Below are 19,813 nucleotides of genomic sequence, written 5' to 3'. Positions count from 1 at the left end.
AAGAAAGGGTGACCTTGAAGTTTTAAGGACTTCAACCCCAGTCTATAAGGAAGGTCTTGTTTCCACTTTACAGATGAGGAAAGCAAAGCATACAGTACTTTCATGAGCTGCCCGCAACCCGTTGTCTAGGGGTAGAAGTGGACTTTGAACTCAGGCCTGCTCTAAGCCAAAGCCCATGCCCTTCCTGTGCATCAGGCTTCCTCTGAAAAAGATGTGAATTTGTATCTCTTTTTCTGAGCAGACAAGGCCCGGAACCTGTAACGTGGGGGAAAGGCTGCAGCTGATACAAAGCAATTCCAGGGAGCTGTTGTATTCTCATCAAAAAGACGCTGACAACATCACCCTTAGCAAAAGGAGGCCTCCATAAGGGTGACCATGAGCAACTCTGTGTCACCCACCTAATTCCTGTTGTTTCAACAGCCCAGGCTAGGCTCAAATTAATGGTCCATCCTATGGGACAAGAGGGTATTCAAACCGTGGCCTGACTTTGTGAAGCAAGTGGAAGGTAACAAAGCAAACAGATGTATTGAAAAGGTCTTTGCAGCTGTGGTGACGCCCTCCCTCTCCCAACTTATACGTATTGATGAGGGGGCAGGCTGGCTGAAACAGTATTATAGTTCAGCAAGACAGGTGGCGATCTGACAATTAAAATATTTTTTCAGTGATTTATGACGGGGAAGGTATATGTATCAGGAGAAAGGAGAGACAGCACTTCAGTTGGGCCCAGCCCACCTCCAGGAAGGATTCTGGGGCACCGCCCTGTAGCAGCTCCCCTTGTGCTTGATGGAGAGTAAGGTCCTTTCCCCAGACCTCTGTACAGCCCATCACAAGGTCCTCTGAGTCCAACCCAAGAACCCTGGCCACCTCAGCACTGTGCAGAGAGAGGACATCACTCAGACCTGGTGGCCAGGAAGATGAGGACGGGGTGATGACTGTCCCCAGAGAGGGCCAAGTCACACATTCATAACAAGGTACAGAGCAGCATGGGGGGATCACGTAGCATCATCCCTTGGCCCGATGGTTATTTTCCAGGACCCTGGGCACAGCCCTGTCACCCTGTGAGGAATTGGCATGCAGGCTCACGGGGCCCTTTTCAGAACCCGGCAGTGCTGTCTGCAGTAGGAAAATACCTGAAAACCACCAAGGCGGTGACCTTGAACTCAGCTGGTGGATGTCAACCTGAACTCTTCATTATTAAAAATGTATCTTCAGAAGCTCTCCCCAGCTTCTGATATGTGTAGCCCTTCAGTCCAAAATGGACAAGTCCATTCAAATTTAGAGAAGGGAACTTTTAGTTTAAAAGAAATGAACAACAAATTCTGTTTTGAATTTTGAACAATTGTAACTGTGGTAAAATACACAACATAAACTTTAGGTCTTAACCATGTTTTGAAGAGTACAGTTGAGCAGTGCTAACTATATTCGCATTGTTATGAAACAGGTCTCTAGCACCTTTTTATCTTGCAGAAATGAAAGGCTATAACCATTAAAGAACACTCCCATTTTCTTTTAATTTTGAGCCTTAAAAGTCCTATTAATAGACTATGATGTAAGGTAATTCAGTTTCCAGTTCAGAAATTTCTGGAAACATTATTCACAAAGTCTTAAAAAGAATCGCCACCTTCCTCCGCCCCCACCTGAGAGTTCTCAGGAAATTGGTAAGGAATGGAAGAGCAGAACAAAGAGAAGCAGAAGCAAAGTAAATGAACACTTCATCAACAAGAGTTCTGGGAAGAACAGAATCTGGGCGCCGCATTTAGACCGTGAGGTCACCTTGGGTTTGAATGGCTGAGTTGGTTGGGTCATCCCTGCCTTCGACCTCATTAACTGGCACACATGGGTTGTGCCAACAACAGGGCAATGAGCACTGCGACACACACAGGCTTGGAGGCCCCTGTGTGCTGCCCCAGGCCCTTGGACGTGACCACCACCAGGCAGCACGCGTAAGGTCTAGGCAGACTGCTAAGTAACTTCTAGAAGAAAAATAGCCCTAAATATTTGGGGTTGGAAAATTTAGAGCCATTCCAAGTCCATACTTGAAACCCACCCAGATTTCACACCGTAACTGTTTTTGTGAGGATTAAATAGCCTCCAGGACCTAACGTCAAACATACACACACACACGCGAAGAATAACTTCACAGGGAAACATTTATTTCATGAGACTCTCACAGGTGTCCTTTGCCCTCTCCCAACAATAGATGAATTCCTGCCCACAGAGAGAAACCATGACCCTGCTCCTTGAAGCAAACAGACTGAGGCTGTGCTGAGCAACACAGAGAGCAAGCCTCCTGGCCTGGCACAGAGGGCCTCACAGACACCCGCCCACATCTGTGCCCACAGACGCAGCATGCTTGGGAAAGCCCAGCAGGCCCTGCACGGCAGCAGGCAGGCCCTCAGATTGTAATTCCGGGACGAACCAACCACAAAGGGAGGCCCAGCTCTGAAATCGTGCAGGCCTTCAACATTCTCTCTGGATCAGCCTTGAAAACTCCTTCGTACCAGCATTCCCACTTATAACCTCACTTAAGCAATAATCCTAGAATTGAACAGTCCTATAATTCACACAATCACCCCGGACTCGCACAATGACACAGAAACACAGATGTTCACTGTGGGCTTCTTTACAGAACCAAAATATTGGGAACAAGTGCATTTCCAACTCTAAGGGGCAGATTAAAAACGTGGCATTTTGTCCATGAACCAGGATAAAGGCATCCACAAGACAGATGGTCTCTAATAGCTTTAATGACATGAAAAAGGTTGTGCGATTAGTAAGTACGGATATACAACAAAGGATCTACTTGGTGTGGGGGTAAGTAGGTGGTTAGATAGACCCATCTTTCTCACCAATACAGTGTGTGTTCTAAAACTTCACAGTTGGCAAAGCAAGGTCAGGGATATTATGGGATTAAGAGAAAAACAATAAGTGACATTCAATGTGCTTCAAAGATGCAGTCGATGTAAGTTCATGGCGGGGGTCGGGGGATGGCTATAGAAATAGCATGATGGATACAGTGGTACCTGAGGACATCAAAGCTGGTGGTGCCCTTCCCCCAGCGGTGCTGGAGGGACTGGGAAATCCAGAGGCAGCAAGACGTGATGTCACACTAGACAAGCGTGGGAAAGACTCACTGGTGGAGAATGCCCAGGAGAGATTACCCAAAGCTGTGCTACTTGTTCCCTGTGGGCCGCCTGTGAGGGGACAAGAATGTGGAAATCCCTACAGGTGCTAGTGAAGATCCTTAGGGATACTCTGGGGCACACTTTCCTTCCCTGGAGACGTCTGATCAGGATGAAGAGGCTGCTACCTCCAGGTTCCACCTGGGCACAAACTCCTAAGTTCTGAAAGGCCAGACAGAGCCGCCCTGAGCCCGACCAGATCAGCCTGTCCAGAGCAGATACCAGCACCTGTGAACTCAAGCCCCCTTCTGCCCACCACCCTGAGATCACAGCCAGATACCATCGCGTGAAAATAGGACCAGGGGAATACAACAACCTAAAGAAACAAGCATTTATCCAAAGATACAGGCATCCAAGTGATGCTACTTAAACAGAAAGACTATGTACATAGTCAAGTTTAAAATGAACTTCTAGCACCTCCTCTACCCAGGGTAGCGGGAACACTCAAGGACAATTACATGTGTTACTGAAAAATTTTTAGGTAATTTTTTTTGCTCGCTTGGGTGGAGTGAATTTTCAACCTTGAAACATGTATCACCTTAAACTTTCAGCAGGCAAACCACAGTTGACATGTTACTCTGAGGCCCCAAATGTTCACGGTGTTTCCGAGTGGGATTAGGGGGGATCTTTATCTATCTTCTTTTTGCTTACCCAGGTTTTCACAATATTTTGCAATAGGTGTGTTGTTGCTGAAGAAGAAGATTGCTCGGTTTATTTTCATTTGTCTTGGCTGGACACCTGCTCTCCTGTCTTGCTGGAAGTGTGAAAGGACCAACTCCCCGCAGAAGGACCAACTCACCCGGCAACGGGCAGCCAAGGATCTCCATTCTCATGCAGATGCTCCCGTTGTCAAACCAGGACTGCGGGTTGATGCGGATGTAGCGGGCCATCATGGGGACGGGCAGCTCGTTGAGAACAGGGATCTCCTTTTCACTGTTTCCTTCAAATATCTATTTGTGCACAAGGGGGAAAGCAGACTCTTTTAGAGCTTGATCATCAAGGGATAAAAGGGTCAGTAAGTCACTCATTCCACAAGGAACACCACATGCATGTTGGGCATCGTGGGGAAAAGAGAACTGAATCCGGCCTGGACCATGCCCTGAAGAAGCCCCATCCGGTAGCGGGGAGAGGGTAATGCTTAGATGTCATAGCTGAAATCTAGTCATGCCACGGCAAAGGGACAGCCACAGAGCTCTGGGTCTTCGGGAGCAAAGGACCAGGAGACCTTTCCATTCTTAACAGAGGTGGCTGCCATGTGAACTGGCCTTCAAGGAAAACTATTTAGATCTGTACGGATGGGAGGGATTCTGGAGAAAAGGAGCAGCAAGGGCTGGAGAAGCCCAGAGGTGGAATTCAGGGGAAGACAAGCAGCTGGCTCATTTTTTCTGGAACACAGGAGTGTGTGCGGGGTGGTGAGGTAGTAAGAACGAGAAAGAAGGTTGAAAACAGAGAACAGAGGCTGCGGTCAGATTGTGCAAGACACTGCATAGCATGTCAGTAACATGCACTTGAGAACCGGAGGAAAAGAGTGACATGGTCAGAACAGGCTAACCTAGAGCAAATCATGAGCTGAAAGATGGGGGTCATTAAAGCAAATTGGGGAACTATTACAACTGAATAGCTGTGAGGGGCCTCAGCTTACCTAAGGACCACACAACTTCCGGGGCTGACCTGTAAACTGTGGAAGAGACTGTACCCCACAAGCTCTGAATTTTACGTGAGCCCTAAAGGTGGGCTACTTGATGCCAAACTTCTGGCATGGAAGGAAGGTCATTATCCATTAGACTTAGTGAGTCGACAGAGAGTCAGCAAACACCCAGGTGCAAACACAGCCTGGGCACACATTGCCTGTCTTTGCAGAGCCCTGCACAGCCAGGCACCAAGGTTAGAGGGAAGCAGAGACTCACCATGTCTTCAGATCCATTCTTAACAGTGACCCACGTATGGCTGTCATTGCTCACCATGACCTTATAGGAGGTCACCCAGTCACTCCTAAGAGAAAATAAAACATCATTGGGACTACACACTTTTTTTTTTTTTACCTTTTTTCCCCACCTGTTTACCAGTTCCAGGTAGAGGTATAGCAGTAAGAAGAGTATGCCCTGGGTCACTCTCTGGCCCTACTGCTCACCCTCCCTGGGCCTTGGCCAGATAACTGAGCATCTATGCCACGGTTTCATCATCTATAAAATGGGAATCAGGAAAGTACTGAGCTTAAAGGATGAATGTGAGCATTAAATGGTTTAGTACCCTTGAAACACGTAGGACAATGCTTAGCCCCTATAAGCACTAAATGTTGGTCACACACAAGGAGATACACTAATATGTATATGTTTGTTTATCATGAACATTTGTATCAGACACAGTAGTAGCTTAATAGAGTCCCTTAATAGAGCATGATAAGCTCGGTAAAAGTTGCAAGTTGGTCTAGAAATTTCATTTGGGAAACTGATTGGGGAACATAACAAACGAGATCCCACCAAGCACAAGAACAACAGCTTGAGTCTCTAAGAGACACTGGGTTTCTCCTTGGCTGTCACAACCGTGTAGTCAATCCCCCCACCACCCAGAAAAACCCAGTGACAGCTGGACCCGAAGCCAGACCCCTGTCATCACGTCCTACTGCCCAGAAATTACTGGGGGTAAAATGGCCACAATTTGACTTCCCGGAGTGGAGACCAATTTGATAGGTGTGGCAAATAAACAACCTTCATGTGAAAAGCACATGTTCCCCTCTGCCTCGGTTTTTTATAACATTAATCATTAAACAACAGAAAAAGTCTCCTTGAGCTTCTTTCTTTTTAATTTTTAAAATACTGGAACTAAGCATGATTTACTGACCTTTCAGAACATTCTGCCAGCTGAAGCATTTGGAAACCTTTCCCTACTGTGAAATCTTGGACTCAGGATCCAGTTACATCTCAACAAAGTTCTGAGTTTCCAGTCTGAATCAATACTGTCCAGTAAAGTTTAATTAGAAAGAGCGGCTGGTTCTATTCATTCTGCTTCATCTGACTGACCTGTCACAGAAATTATTCTTACATGTTTGGAAATAAACCCTCACCTCGAACCTTCTCCTCTCCTTCTCTCTCCTCCCCACCAGCTTTGTCTGAATTTCTGCTGGAAGCTGGAATCTATGCAACGTGTTCCTCCTTAAGGGGCACAGGCTCGAGCCCACGCCTTTCGATTTGGACACAGTAAGTGAGCCTTTCAAAAGACACCTCAGCAACAGCTCGTGTCGTGTGCACTGGAAAATTGTCCTTGCCCAAAATAGCAACCTGTTTCTCACATTCAAAGAATTTCCAAATGACTTGCAACTGCCATTCCTTTTGCCGTCTGTTTGTCTGCTGATAATGCCCCGTGGTGATCCAGGAGGCCCTCTGCAGAGGTGAGGGCTGTACCCTAGGAGATGGGCTGTGGAAGGTATAGGAAAGCCATCAAGAGAGGGGTAGAAAGTAAAATGAAGGTAAGTTCTCCAAAGAAAAGGAGAGAGAGAAAAATGAAAGGACACCCAAGGAACAATTACACAATCTTAAAATATATATCTATGGACAAATCCACCACTTATGTGTGAGGGGTAATTATCTGTTTATGTGGCTCAGGCCTCTCTTTCGAACGGCTGGCCTCTGCCAGTGTGAACTTGCCATTCAATGTCTCAGTGACATCGCAAATGTAACATGCTCCAAACCAACTGATTCGTTTCAAAGCAGCCAACCTGGCATCTGAGTCCCTGCCTCAGAAAAGGTACCGCCACCTACTCAGGGAGGCCAAAATCCCAGTCATTCTTGGCACCCCACTTTCCCTCCCTCCCCTGTATTGACTCCATCACCAAGTTCTGTCAATTTTACCTCCCACATCTTTCTAGAATCTTTCCAACTCTCCCTCTTCACTGCCACTACCCCAGCCCATTTTCTCAGGCCAGGATTATTGCAGTTGCCTCCCATTGGTCTCCTGGTATTTAAATTGCCCCGCCCCCACCCCAATCCATCCTGCAATCAGAGGCTTACTTTCCTAATGAAATATTATGTCACCCCCTGCTAAAATATCACTCTTATTTTAGTGTTAAGACCCAAATCTTCATCATGTTCTACCAGATCCTTGCTTAACTCTTGTTTTCTGTGCTATTTCTTTCAATTCCGGATACTGATGATACTCTCTGTTGCCTCAGTGCCTTTGCACATACTGTTCCATCTGTTTGGATTCCTCTCTCATCCCTTGTCTGCCTCTAAATTATTCAGACCTCAAACCTTATCAGATAGGCCTATCCTAACCCTCCCAATCTAGCCCATTTCTTTTCTTATGTGTTCCTATCTTTCATAGTTTAATTTTGTTTGTAATTTTATAATTCCTTTCTAGAATTATGTGACAGTGTCTTTATCCCCAATTGGAGTACAAGCATCTCACAGACGCAGCAAGGAGAGGCCACGGCACTCTGGAGAACACAAAGGGAGCTGAAGCGCCTGGAGGTTAGAGTCAGGGACGAGATAGCACAAAGTTTGGTTGAGTTCTTCCAAACATTGTAGAAAGAAATAGCACTTTAAAAATCCACAAGATAGAAAAGGGGAAGTATTTCCCAATTATGAATTTGGCATAACCATGATATCAGAATCCGATGAGGACATGACAAAAAGCAAAACTATAGAAAAGTTTCTTTCATGAGAATGGATACAAAAAATCCTAAGCAGTTTATTACCAAATTGAATCCAGCAATATATAAACAGGTAATACATCACCACTAAGTGGAATTTATTCCAGAAATACAAATAAGGGTGGTTTAGCCACAATTGCAACCATTCAATATAATTCACCACATAAATAGAACTAAGGAGAAAAATCATGATCACTCTGACGGCAGAAAATGCATTTGAGAACATTCTATAGCCATTTGTGTTAAAAAAAAAAAAAAAAAAAAAAAAAAGACTCCTCTTAAACTAGGATTAGAGAGGAACTTCCTTAATCTGAAGAAAAATATCTACAAAAAAAATGATGGGAGAGTATAGCTACGGCCCTTGCAATGCGGGGCCCCAGGGCACACACTGTAGAATGTGCTGGGACCTCCTGCAGTGACTCCAAAGGTTGGATGTACTGACTCATTTCAAGAATTAAAAGTTTCCATAAGATGGAAATAAAAAAAAAAATCCAGACAGCAGGAGTTGCACATTCTCCTGTTATAACATTAGAAAGTGGTTGATAGAAGCTGGAAGACTGTATTCAGTGTTTTCTGAACATGGACATGCTATGGAGCGGCGGCAACTATACCACAACCCAAAGACAACAAGGATGAAAAAAATCAACTACCCAAAGACAAGTATGAAAAATGAATGTCTACTGATGCTTGCTCTGACACAGTCAACCAGGTGAGTAAGTGTCAGTGGCTGCAAACGTCAGAAGCTCTTGTCAAGTGAAAAGAATGAACTCATACTTGATTAAAATAAAAAACAAACACGAGAAAAACCCTGACTTAGCAAATATGTCACTTATGTGCATAGGAAAAGAATAATTAAAACTGGTCCTGAGTTCATTGGAAGCCCACACAGAAAACAACGTATCTTGACTTCTACCTCACACCATACAATAACCAACTCCAGAAGGATTGTAGGTCTAAATGTGAAAGGTAAATCTTTTAGAAGAAAACAACATGTACATAAGTTCAGCTGTCTTAGTTTTCCAGAGTAATTGTCCCTATTTCCACACGAGTTTTTTGTTGAATACATGTATTGCTGATATGTTCTCCAGTTACTGTCTTCTTTTTCGTTCTCGTTGTGGTTATCTTTTGATGAAGAGAATTCTTAATCTTTATATAGTCCAATTAAACATTTCTTTCTTTACAGTTTCTGCTATTTGTGTCCTTTTCAATAAATTTTTGCCTACCCTAGGTTATGAAGATATTCTCCTATGCTTTCCAATCTTGATACTGGTAGTTTATTTTTTTCCTCTTTTTGTGATCAGCCATGGGTTTATTAATTTTATTAATCTTTTCAAAGCAACATCTCTTGGCTTTTACTCTCATTATTTGTTTCCTCTTAGATTGAACCATATAAAACTACCATTTTTATGGATCAAAACGGTTGACCATCAGCAATTTTCTAAGGCTCAAATTAATATTTTATTAATTTCTGCTCTTTATTATTTTCTTCTTGGTACGTTCTTTAGATTTGATTTGCTATTCTTTTTGTATAGTTTCCATAGATCACTGAGTTTGGTCTTTCTTCTTTTCTAATATATGCATTTTATATTAGAAAACAATGTCAATTCTGTAATTGTTGTGTGCAATGTTCCACACATATTATTTTGATCAAATGTATTAACTGTGTTGAGATCTTCTGCATCCTTAATGATTTTTTTGTCTGCTTAGTCTGTCAGCTGTAGAAAGAGGTGTATTAAAGAATGCCAATCTGATTATGAATTTATCTGTTTCTCCTAGTTCTCTCAATCTTTGCTATATACTTATCATCAAGTTACGCTATTGAGTGCATACAGATTTACCACTGTGATATATTACTGGTAGATTGACTTTTTTATGATTATAAAATGTCCCTTTTTATTTCTATTAATGCTTCTTGCCTTAAAGGCAACTTTGTTTGATATTAGGATAGCTAACCCTGCTGTTTTGGTTAGGATTTATATGATATATTCCCTTCCATCCTTTTACTTTTAACCTTCTGTCTCCTTAAAGTGTGTCTTTTCTAAATAGCATACAGTTCAGTTTTCTGGGTTGTTTTCTTACAGTCTGATAATATTCTTCTTCTGTTGAAGAATATAGTTCATTTAAATGTAATGTAATTACTGCTATATTTGGACTTATACCTATCATCTTACTATTTGTTTTCTATTTGACCCATCTCTTGTTTTTATTTTCTTTCTTTTTTTTTTTTTTTTGGGGGGGGGAGTATTTTATTTGATAATTAAATATTCTTATTTGATTTTCTCTTTATTAAGATGAATTAATAAAGTATGCCATTTATTATAACAACTAGCTGTACACTCACACTATTCTTTTTATAATTACCCTAAAGATTACAATATGCATCTTTGAGTTACTAGTCTCATTTAAATTATAATTTCTACCACTTCCATGATGATTCTAGAACCATGCAGCACTTTAAATACATTTACCTGTCTATCTTTTGCATTATTTTGGAATTCATTTTCAATTCTCTATATATCTTCAGTTTAATAAGACATTACTATTATTGTTTTTTACAGTTAGTATTTATAAATCGACTTACTTACACTTTCTGGTACTCTTCATTTAATTTTGTATTTCCACATTCCATCTAGGATCATTTTCATTCTGCTCGAAGAACTCTCTGTGATCTTTCTTTTAAACCATATATGCTGGCAATAATGTTTTTCAGTTTTTATTGCCTAAGTATGACTTTATTTAATCTTCATTTTTGAATGACATTTTTGCTGGGAATTCTAGGTTGACACTTATTTTCTTTAAGTACTTTACAATTTTGATTTGATTGGCTTCTGTGGCATTATTTTGTTCACACACATTTTGAATATACTGTTGTGCATTTAGTAAATGTACAATAGAGTATGAGTAAAGAAATGAATGCTAATTATTTCAGCTCAAATCCAGTGTTACTGCACGTGTATAAACTTGGCAAGATGCCTATACTTTCTGAAAATAATAAAGATACCTACAAGGAGATTCTATATTAATTTATAAATTGAGAGATGTTATAGTATATTGGGTAAGACCTTAGACTTTGAGGTCAAGAAGCCCCAAGTGAAATCCTAGTTCTTCCGCTTACTAGCTGTGACCTGTGTGAGAGTCATGTGACCTGAGCTTCAGCTGTAAGATGAGGTAACAACTCTGCATCTTTGCACAGTGAATGAGCATTGTGCCTGGAACATAATAATTGCTCCATAAATCTGAGCTCTTAATACGAATGATACTATCATAATTAATATCTTATCAAGTGCTATACCAACATATAAAATTACTAGTTGAACTGTGAACGTAATTCAGATGCTACCTCCAAACACTTCAAGTTTAACCCTTTGCACCCTAGTGATGGTAACAATCTGTTGCAGCCATAAAGAACTTAAGCATTAATTAATTAAATCTCAATTAAAATTAAGAAGGTTCATAATCCAGGGGGATAGAAGAGGAATTTGCCAATCAGCAATGCTGTGGGAGGATTGAATTGTTCCTGAAAGTTCTAGCCACATGTAAAAATTAGAGTGACATGGAATGTGTTAAGTCCTGCTCCTAACCTGTGTCGACTACATTACAAATATCGTGCCAGCTTCTGCGAATACAAAGGTAAATTGTATATAATCTCTTTACTCAAGGTTTTTACAGGTTAATGAAAAAGACAGGGGAGTAAACTGGAAATTTCAAGAGAATATGGTTAAGTGCTGTGCTGAGGCAAGTATAAGAAGTTGAGGGAGGACAAAGAAACGGTGTGTGGCTCCGAGGAATGAAGGAGGCAGGGGGCAGGTTAATGAATGCAATATACTCCTTATCAAACATAAAAGCTGCATATTTTGTTCTTTCATGACAGGCACATCCATTGTTATAAGAGAGCCAGCTTCAAAGATCAGAGCTATAATGTCCATGATTCCTGGTCTCCTGATCCTCGGGGAAGGTTTGAAATTCACAGCCCTTTGTGGCTTTTTTCCACTTCCCTCACAGAGATTTTTCCACATCACAGAACCACCTTGACATTTAATTCTCTGTGACTGGAGATTTCAACTCAAAGCAATACAGCCCAAGTAAAGAAGTATTTGTGTCAAAGACTTTCTGACTGCAGAATGAGGGAGAGGCTATGCTGACTCTAGCCTGCTCTCTCCCTTAAAACAGAAACAAAAATCAAACCAGAAAACAACCCTCTGCATGTATGAGCTACCACACTTCTTACTAATCCAGCCTTCTTTCAGATTAGGAAAACAGAGAAGGTGGGATACAAAAAAAAATATTGGAACACATTCACATATGCATATTTTAGTACCTGATACAAATTTGGTTTAAATAAAAACCAAGAATGTCCACCACCAACAAAATGGCAGACTAAATGCTTACAGTGCCTTCTATTACAGTATAAAATCCTGGTTACACTAAAACAAACAAATGTTTTAAACCATCAGTAGGCATGCAAGCAAGCAAAGGAAATCTCCGCAGGGGGTGGGGGAGGTCACACACTCCAAAAAACAGCTGTGAACTGAAAAAAAATACACACACACACACACATATGAGTTGCCTTAGGGAATAATGCATATAACAGTGTGCTGGGACCAAAGCACTAAGCCTAGAACAACAAAAGGTAGGGTAGTTGAATCAGGGACTTTTTCCTGGACGCTTAAAGAAGGCCGAAATGGTTTCAGAATACTAGTGTCCACACACAAGTCTTCTCTAAAGAAGAGTCTTCAACTTAGGCTCTCAGAGGTTTCATTGATTTTAATTACATAGTAATTCACAGTTTTAAAAAATCATTAAATACATAAGAGAACATTCTCCATGAGAAAGAAGCAGTAGAAGAAAAATAAAGCAACAAACTTAGATCCCAAAGAACTTAATTGTCTATAAATACAACTCAAAAGAAATTAGAAATATTATTAGACTTGATAAAAGAGTTCAGCAAGATGACTGGACATAAGCTTACTACACAAAAATTAATTAGAATTCTATATAACAGCAGTAAAAAATAAGCTACTTAGAATACAATGAACAAAATATGTATAAGCTGTTTTATGAAAAAAAACTTTATTGAAAGACATTGTAGAAAACATAAATAAGTGGCAAGTTATACCATGTTCATGGATAAAAAATATTATAAACATGTCAATTCTCACAAAGAAATCCCAATATTAAAGAAACTTGACAAACTGATACTAAAATTTATATGGAAGAAAATAATCATAATACTTTATGAGAAGAAGAAAGACTGGGAGGAAATTGCCCTATCAAGATATTAGAACTTATTTTAAAGCTTTAATAAGACAGTGATGACAGATGTATAGACAATTTATAAATGAAACAAAGTTGAGAGCCCAGAAACAGACCAATGCACTTGGTAGAGATGTCTTGCATATGAATGGAAAATAAATGAACTATTAAATAAATGGTCTCAAGGCAACTGGGTATTAATATAAAAAGAAACAAACTGGACCATATATTTCACATCATTCACAAAAACCATTACTGAATGGATTATCCACTTAAATGTGAAAATTAAAACTTAAAAAAAAATTACAGAACCTATGGGAGAATTACTTCATAACCATGAGGTATGGAAGGGTTTTCTATAGAAGACTGATTTTCTATAGAAGAGAATCAGTCTAACTATAAAAGATGAATAAATTGAACTACATTAAAATTTAAAACTTTTGCTTTTCAAAAGACATCATAAAGAAGCCAGTAAGAGAAACCTTAAGCTGGGAGAATATATGTTGAGCACATTTAGCTAACAGAAGGATTAATAATATTCAGAAAGTATTTTCAGAATTCTATAAATCAATGAGACAAAATAAATGGAGAAACATGACAAGTATTTCACAGTAAAGGTAATTCAAATGGCAACTAAACCTAGGAAAAGAAAAGTTCAACCCTATTATGGTTCGGGAAGAATGAGTAAATGGTGGTTGGTATAATGTTAAGTAGCAGTACAAACAAATGAACTACAACCACAGGCAACAACACAACTATCCTTTTAAGCATAATGTTGAGTGGAAAAAGACAAGTTTCAAAAGCTACATAAAGTACAAAAGCAGTTTTCTAAATCTCCAGAAAGATAATTTTTTTGCATGTGTGATACATACATGATAGGACTTCAAAAGGCAAGGGAATAAGAAACCCCCAACAAGGAGAATGGTTCCACCTCTGAGAGGAAGCACATAGGTGGGGCTCAGGGAAGAGCGCGTAGATCATTTCAACAGTTTTGGCAAACTTCTCGCTCTTCAGTTGCATAGTGGGTTCATGAGGGTTGGTTTTATTGTAATGCTTAATACCTTGCATATCTATTACATCATTTCTTTTGTATCCATCAAACATTACGTAATGGGAAAGGCAAAATATTTATTTGAACGGTGCACAATAGGCTTCTATACAAGAAGATGCTACAATCAATTCTTGTGAAGGGGTGTATGTGAAGATGCTACATTCATCTCTTAAAGACATATTTTAAGGGGAAAAAATCACCTAAATCTTTGCCTTTCTAATTTCTTATAAATACATCATTTTTTCTTTCTTTGAAAGAGCAACTATACCCAATTTTCTAATAGAAATTTATGCGGCACTTCAGTTTACAAAGTGCTTCCACACATATGACCTTACTTTACGAACAAGCCAAATGTATCATTATTGATGTGGCTTGCTAACTAGGTGGGCAGGAGGAAAGGGTCAGATCATTCTTATTTCTCTGTACCTGGATGCTCCAGTCTCCCATCCACTGGCCTTCGTTATATTCCTCTTTTCCCTAGCCTCTAACACAGAATTGCAGTATCCCCAGCTCAATCACCAACCTTTGGGGGTATTTAAATGCCATAAGCCCCTGAAAAGTCTGTGTCTCATTTTCCTCCCTCATAAATTGCCTGTGACATTTACCCCTTCCACGAAATAGTTTTGAACAAGTCAAATGGACAATTACCATCTTGTTTTGAATTGTTTAGGGTGGGATTTCTCGACCTCAGCCCTACTAGCATTTGGGGCTGGGTAACTCTTTGCTGTGGGGACTGTCCTGTGCATTTTAGGATGTTTAGCAGCATCGCTGGCCTCTACCCATTATACCCATTAGATTCCCATCCCCACCCCCGTTGTAGCACCCTACACCCCAGTCACAACAATCAGAAATATCTCCAGACACTGATAAATGTCCCTTGGGGGGGGGGGCAAAATCACCCCTAGTTGAGAACGACTACTGTACATGCAGACACGGGGTATCTTCCCAGGCAAACACAATTGGTAGTACTGCCCAGGGCCTGTCAGCATTCCACAGTGCAATGGAATACTCATGTGGTTTGGGGAGTGCTCAGAAGAGCACATCGAGCCTTGCGCTGGAATTGGAAGGGTTTCTAGAAGTCGCCAGTGGCCAGTAGGATGACCTAGTTATTCTTGCCAGTTGGGCTCACAATGGGTAAAGAACAGAGTGCGCCTCCTTCTAGAACACGGCTTTTAACATTGCGTAGAAGGAGCCAAATGTTTTGAGAAACACCGGGAAACTTCAACTATGGTAAGTGGACCATGAAGTCAAACACTGATTTGTCAGATGGGAAGGAATGTTTCCCATCTTAATGTTTATTTGAACTCTAATGTCCACTTTGGGAGTGAGGCTGGTGTGTTGGGGTGGGCAGGGTGACTTAGATTTCTGTGGTTGTGGTTTTCTGGCTAGACCCTTAGCTTCCCATCCATTGAATGGAATTAGGGAATGGACTTAGTGAGAGGTACCTAGAAAACTAAGCAAACCATTAAAAAGAAGAGATTATCACCTCCAGTAAAAGGAAAAAAGTTGCACAGGAAAGGAAATGTAATTATAGTACACCAGCTGACCCCGCTCTAAATAACGGTTCTACAATGATCATAATGCAAAAATTCAATACCAATTTACCTCAACTTGATACTATAACTCCTTTGGGAGGATGGGAGGAGAGAGACAGAGACACATAGAGAGACAGAGAGAGCGTGTGAGCGTGTGTATGTGTGTGTGTTGGAGGTATGTCAATAAGAGACTTAAATTCTCACCTTTTATGGTAAAAAACCAACAGATAATAACTAATTTAAAAGAATCAAGACACAGTTCTAAAAGCATTTTGTTCAGAAATACATGGATTAAGAAAAATAAAATAGAAGAAACAGCTAAATGGTTTGTAGTGGTTGCCTTGGGACAACAGGTAGAATAGGAGCTGCTATTTTTAATTAACAGCAGTGATACCTGACTTTTTAAACTACACACACGATTTGTTCATTAAAAAATAAACCCTCATATTTCTTTCTCATTTCTGCTTCCCTCCTCAGGCACTTTCTCAATTTTTCAACCCAATTCAGGGTCATTGTCTTCCAATGCATGCAAGAATTGAGGCCAATTCATATTTCAGTTATAAATTCAAAGCAGGATTTAAAAGCAGAGCTTCTTTTTTCTTTTAAGAGCTTACATTTTACTATGTGACTCTGGAGAGAAAGTCAGTGGAATTTTATTTGAGTAAAACTGGAAAGCATTTTGCTTTTCACTTCCCATTGCTCGCCTTGTGCTCTAAGCATATTGCCAACTGACTACTCTGTTGGCCGTGCTAATGTTATTTTTGAGGTAGACTTTAAAGAAAAACTGGAGATCAGTAGGTTGTTTAAAAAGAAGAAAAATAATGGATCCTGTGAAACTTTGCAAAGATTTTAACTTTTAAAAATGGTTAGAAAAACCATGGGCTCAACTACTCCCTCCACCTGGACTGAAGCTAGTATAGTAAGAAAGGTCTCTCCCAAAAAGTGAGAGGTCTTGGTCGAAAACTGGAAGCTTCCTACCAGGCCTGAAAGATGGTATCAAGTGAACACGATCCACACCACGAGACTCGTACGCTCTCAGCCAGCTGGAGCTTTGAGAGGGAATGAACAGAGCGGCCAGGGACCATTCCTGGAGCTGGATGGCATCCTGGAAGCAAAAACACTTGCTCTGCCACGTCCTAACTATGCCACCTCTGGCACTTGCAGCTCTCGAAGAGTAAATGGCGAAGCCCTGACTTCCACAGATTGGTCAGAAACAAAGTTAACACGTACAATGCACGTACTACTCAAGTAGCTCAACACATGGTAAGGATTGTCATCATGGCTGTTTTGTAGTGAAATGTGACATTTTCCAGTGTTGAATGGCATGAGGCAGCAAAGACTCAGGAACTCAGCTGGCTGCCATTTTGCCAGTATGAGTAGAAGAGACCAGGACAACGTGGAAGAACGTGCACCCAGAGACGTCACGTGCTTTCCCATCTGAAAGTCTCCTTTGCTCCCAGGTCAAAATTCCCTAACATGGTTTGGAAAGTTTTGCCGAGATGGTTGGACACCTACCAGAAGCTTCTGGGTAGAGGATTCTGAGGGGAAAACATTCATCTTCTGGACATAAACAGTGCCCTGACCACGATTCCGAATACACGTCATAATATGGAGAATCCACTGGCTAGACTTCATGTAGGCCTCTCACACCATGTGTTACATATTCAGTGTGTGCATATATGTACTGCTTAGAGAAGAGGGAGAGGGGAATAATGCCAGCGCAAGGCCGAAGTCACCTTGGTTCATTCACGATGGTTTCCCAGCACATTAATGTTTGAATCACCAGGTTACAGCAGCCCCTGGAAGACATACTAACTCAGCTGAACGCAGCAGGCCACGGATGGTTCCAGCACAGAGCACAAGGCCCATCCTCCCACCTCCTTCCTCTCCACGTGGCCCACACTCTGACTTGGAAGTGTTTATTGCAGAGTTATTTACTATCTTTGCACAAAAGAAACAAACAAAAGGTAATGAGCCACAGCCTTCACTTCTGGCATCACACTTCACCAGAGTTTGCAGCTGCTAACCCCGCCTTGCCTTCTGACTATGATGCCCTTCTAACCTTGTCCCCTAAGCACAGTGCGGCAGCCTCAACCTTTCCACGCTGACTTTACCTTCTTGTTAAACGCAGGGCCCTTTATGTCCTTGAGTAGAGGATGTACCATGTTTTGGGCTATGCTAATATTTTGATCCAACTGTTGTCAGTGTTAGTTGTGTCCTGGTTCCAGGATGCTTGGGTTTCTGCTCAAATAAGCTCTATTATTTTCAGTGCATGACTTTGCAGAATGTGAGGTCTTTAAGAGCTGGTGTGTCGCAACAGAAATGGCTCTACGGGGTGGAAAGAGCTTCACGATTTTCCTTGCATTTCCTTTCAGCTGCATCTTCTGGGATGCTGTCTATGACATAGCTTCACCCAGCTCCGGGAATCAGCATATAATCAGAGTGCAATTATGAGCACCTACTAGGTGCCGACTACTTGCCAGACACACTTCTAATTAGGTTACTGGTTTTATTCTATTTAATCAACACTCTAAATTTTTCATCATTAAATAAGAGAGAGAAAAATAAATGCATTAAGTATTCAACTCGGGAAGTTAACAGAACAATAAAGTAAATCGTAAGAAAAAGCAAAGGGAAAGAATCAATTCTCAAAAAAGAAATTAATGAGTTCAAAAACAGAAAACTAGCAGAACTAATAAATAATTCCAAGGAATGCTCGTTGTTTAAAAAAGTGAAAAAAACTATAAAATAGTTTTAACCAGTCAGTAACCTGATGAAGAAAAAAGGGACAAAGCATAAATATGTAAAATAAAAGTAATACTGAGAAAATAATTACTAATCAGTAGAAGCTAAAAGAATCTTTAAGAGACTATGTTGCTGAATCACATATAAATATATTTGAAAACACAAATTTTCTAGGACAATAGAATTTATCAAAACTGACTTGAAGAGACAGAAAATCTAAACAGCCTGAGAACTACAACAGAAAGAGAGGCAGTCAGCAAAGGACCCCCCCCATCAGCCTCCCAAAACCAGCCCCTGTGATACCTTATGCCTGCATGTATTCAAAGCATATAAAATGAAAGAAATCTTCCCTCACTTGGAATATTTGACACCAGAAACCAGCAAAGATTGCTCACAAAAAGGAAACTTTAGCCTAATGTCACATACGAATATTGATGCAAAGATCCTAAATAAAATAGTAGCAAACAATACCATTCACAATTGCTCAAAAGAGATATAAGTCTTAGGTGTATACAGGCACACCTTATTTTATTGCACCTCACTTTATTGCGCTTCACAGATGTTGCATTTTTTACAAATTGAAGGCAAGGCCCTCCACCAGCAAAAAGACTACAACTCGCTTTATTGCAATACTCGCTTAATTGTGGCGGTCTGGAACCAAACCCGCAGTATCTCTGAGGTCTGCCTGCATCTAACAAAACATTTACAGGATCTGTACGCTAAAAACCATAAAATGTTGATGAAAGAGATCAAAGAGGATCTAAATAAATGGGAGAACATTCTGTGTTCATGGCCTGTCAATTCTCCCCAAACTGATATACATGTTTAATGCAATTCCTATTAAATTCCAGTAAGATTTTCTATAGATATAAAAAGGATTGTTCTAAAATGAACATAGAAAGGCAAAGGAACTAGAATAGCTAAAACAATTTTGAAAAAGAATAAAGTGGGTCAAATCTATCTATCCAGTTTCAAGACATGATATAGCTACAGTAATCAAGACTGTGTAGTTTGGGGGAGGGACAGACATACAGATGTGGAACAGAACAGAGAACCCAGAAATAAATCCACAGAAATATGGCCAACTGATTTCTAATAAAGGTGCAAAACAATTCAATGGTGGAGTCTTTTCAACAAGTGGTGCTGAAGCAATTATATACCCATAGGCAAAAAAAATTATAGATCCATGGGCAATTATATATTATTAGGTTTGATGAGCTGTGTCATTGTAAATCATATAATTAATTATATATCACTAAATCTAACACTTTATATAAAAATTAATTCAAATTAGATCAGAGATTTAAATGTAGAACGTAAAACTATAAAACCTTAGAAGATAATATAAGAGAAAAATCTTTGGGATCTAGAGCTTAGTAAAGAGTTCTTAGACGTGACG

General features: G+C 40.4%; 1 protein-coding gene across 3 annotated transcripts in view; it reads right to left on the bottom strand.

Moving 5' to 3' along the window:
* CPXM2 (carboxypeptidase X, M14 family member 2) overlaps positions 1–19,813 on the bottom strand; it is a 140,569-nt gene that overhangs the window by 29,669 nt on the left and 91,087 nt on the right. For all 3 annotated transcript variants that reach the window (XM_074338848.1, XM_074338849.1, XM_019742217.2), the window contains exons 5-6: positions 5,090–5,174; positions 3,982–4,132 (exon numbers count right to left, since the gene is read on the bottom strand). In XM_074338848.1, coding sequence (XP_074194949.1) covers positions 3,982–4,132; positions 5,090–5,174 — 236 coding nt within the window. The remainder of the gene's footprint in view (positions 1–3,981; positions 4,133–5,089; positions 5,175–19,813) is intronic.

The sequence above is a fragment of the Rhinolophus sinicus genome, linkage group LG07 (assembly GCF_036562045.2).
Source record: "Rhinolophus sinicus isolate RSC01 linkage group LG07, ASM3656204v1, whole genome shotgun sequence".
NCBI classification, from domain to species: Eukaryota; Metazoa; Chordata; class Mammalia; order Chiroptera; family Rhinolophidae; genus Rhinolophus; species Rhinolophus sinicus.
This window is presented reverse-complemented; position numbering and strand designations above follow the sequence as displayed.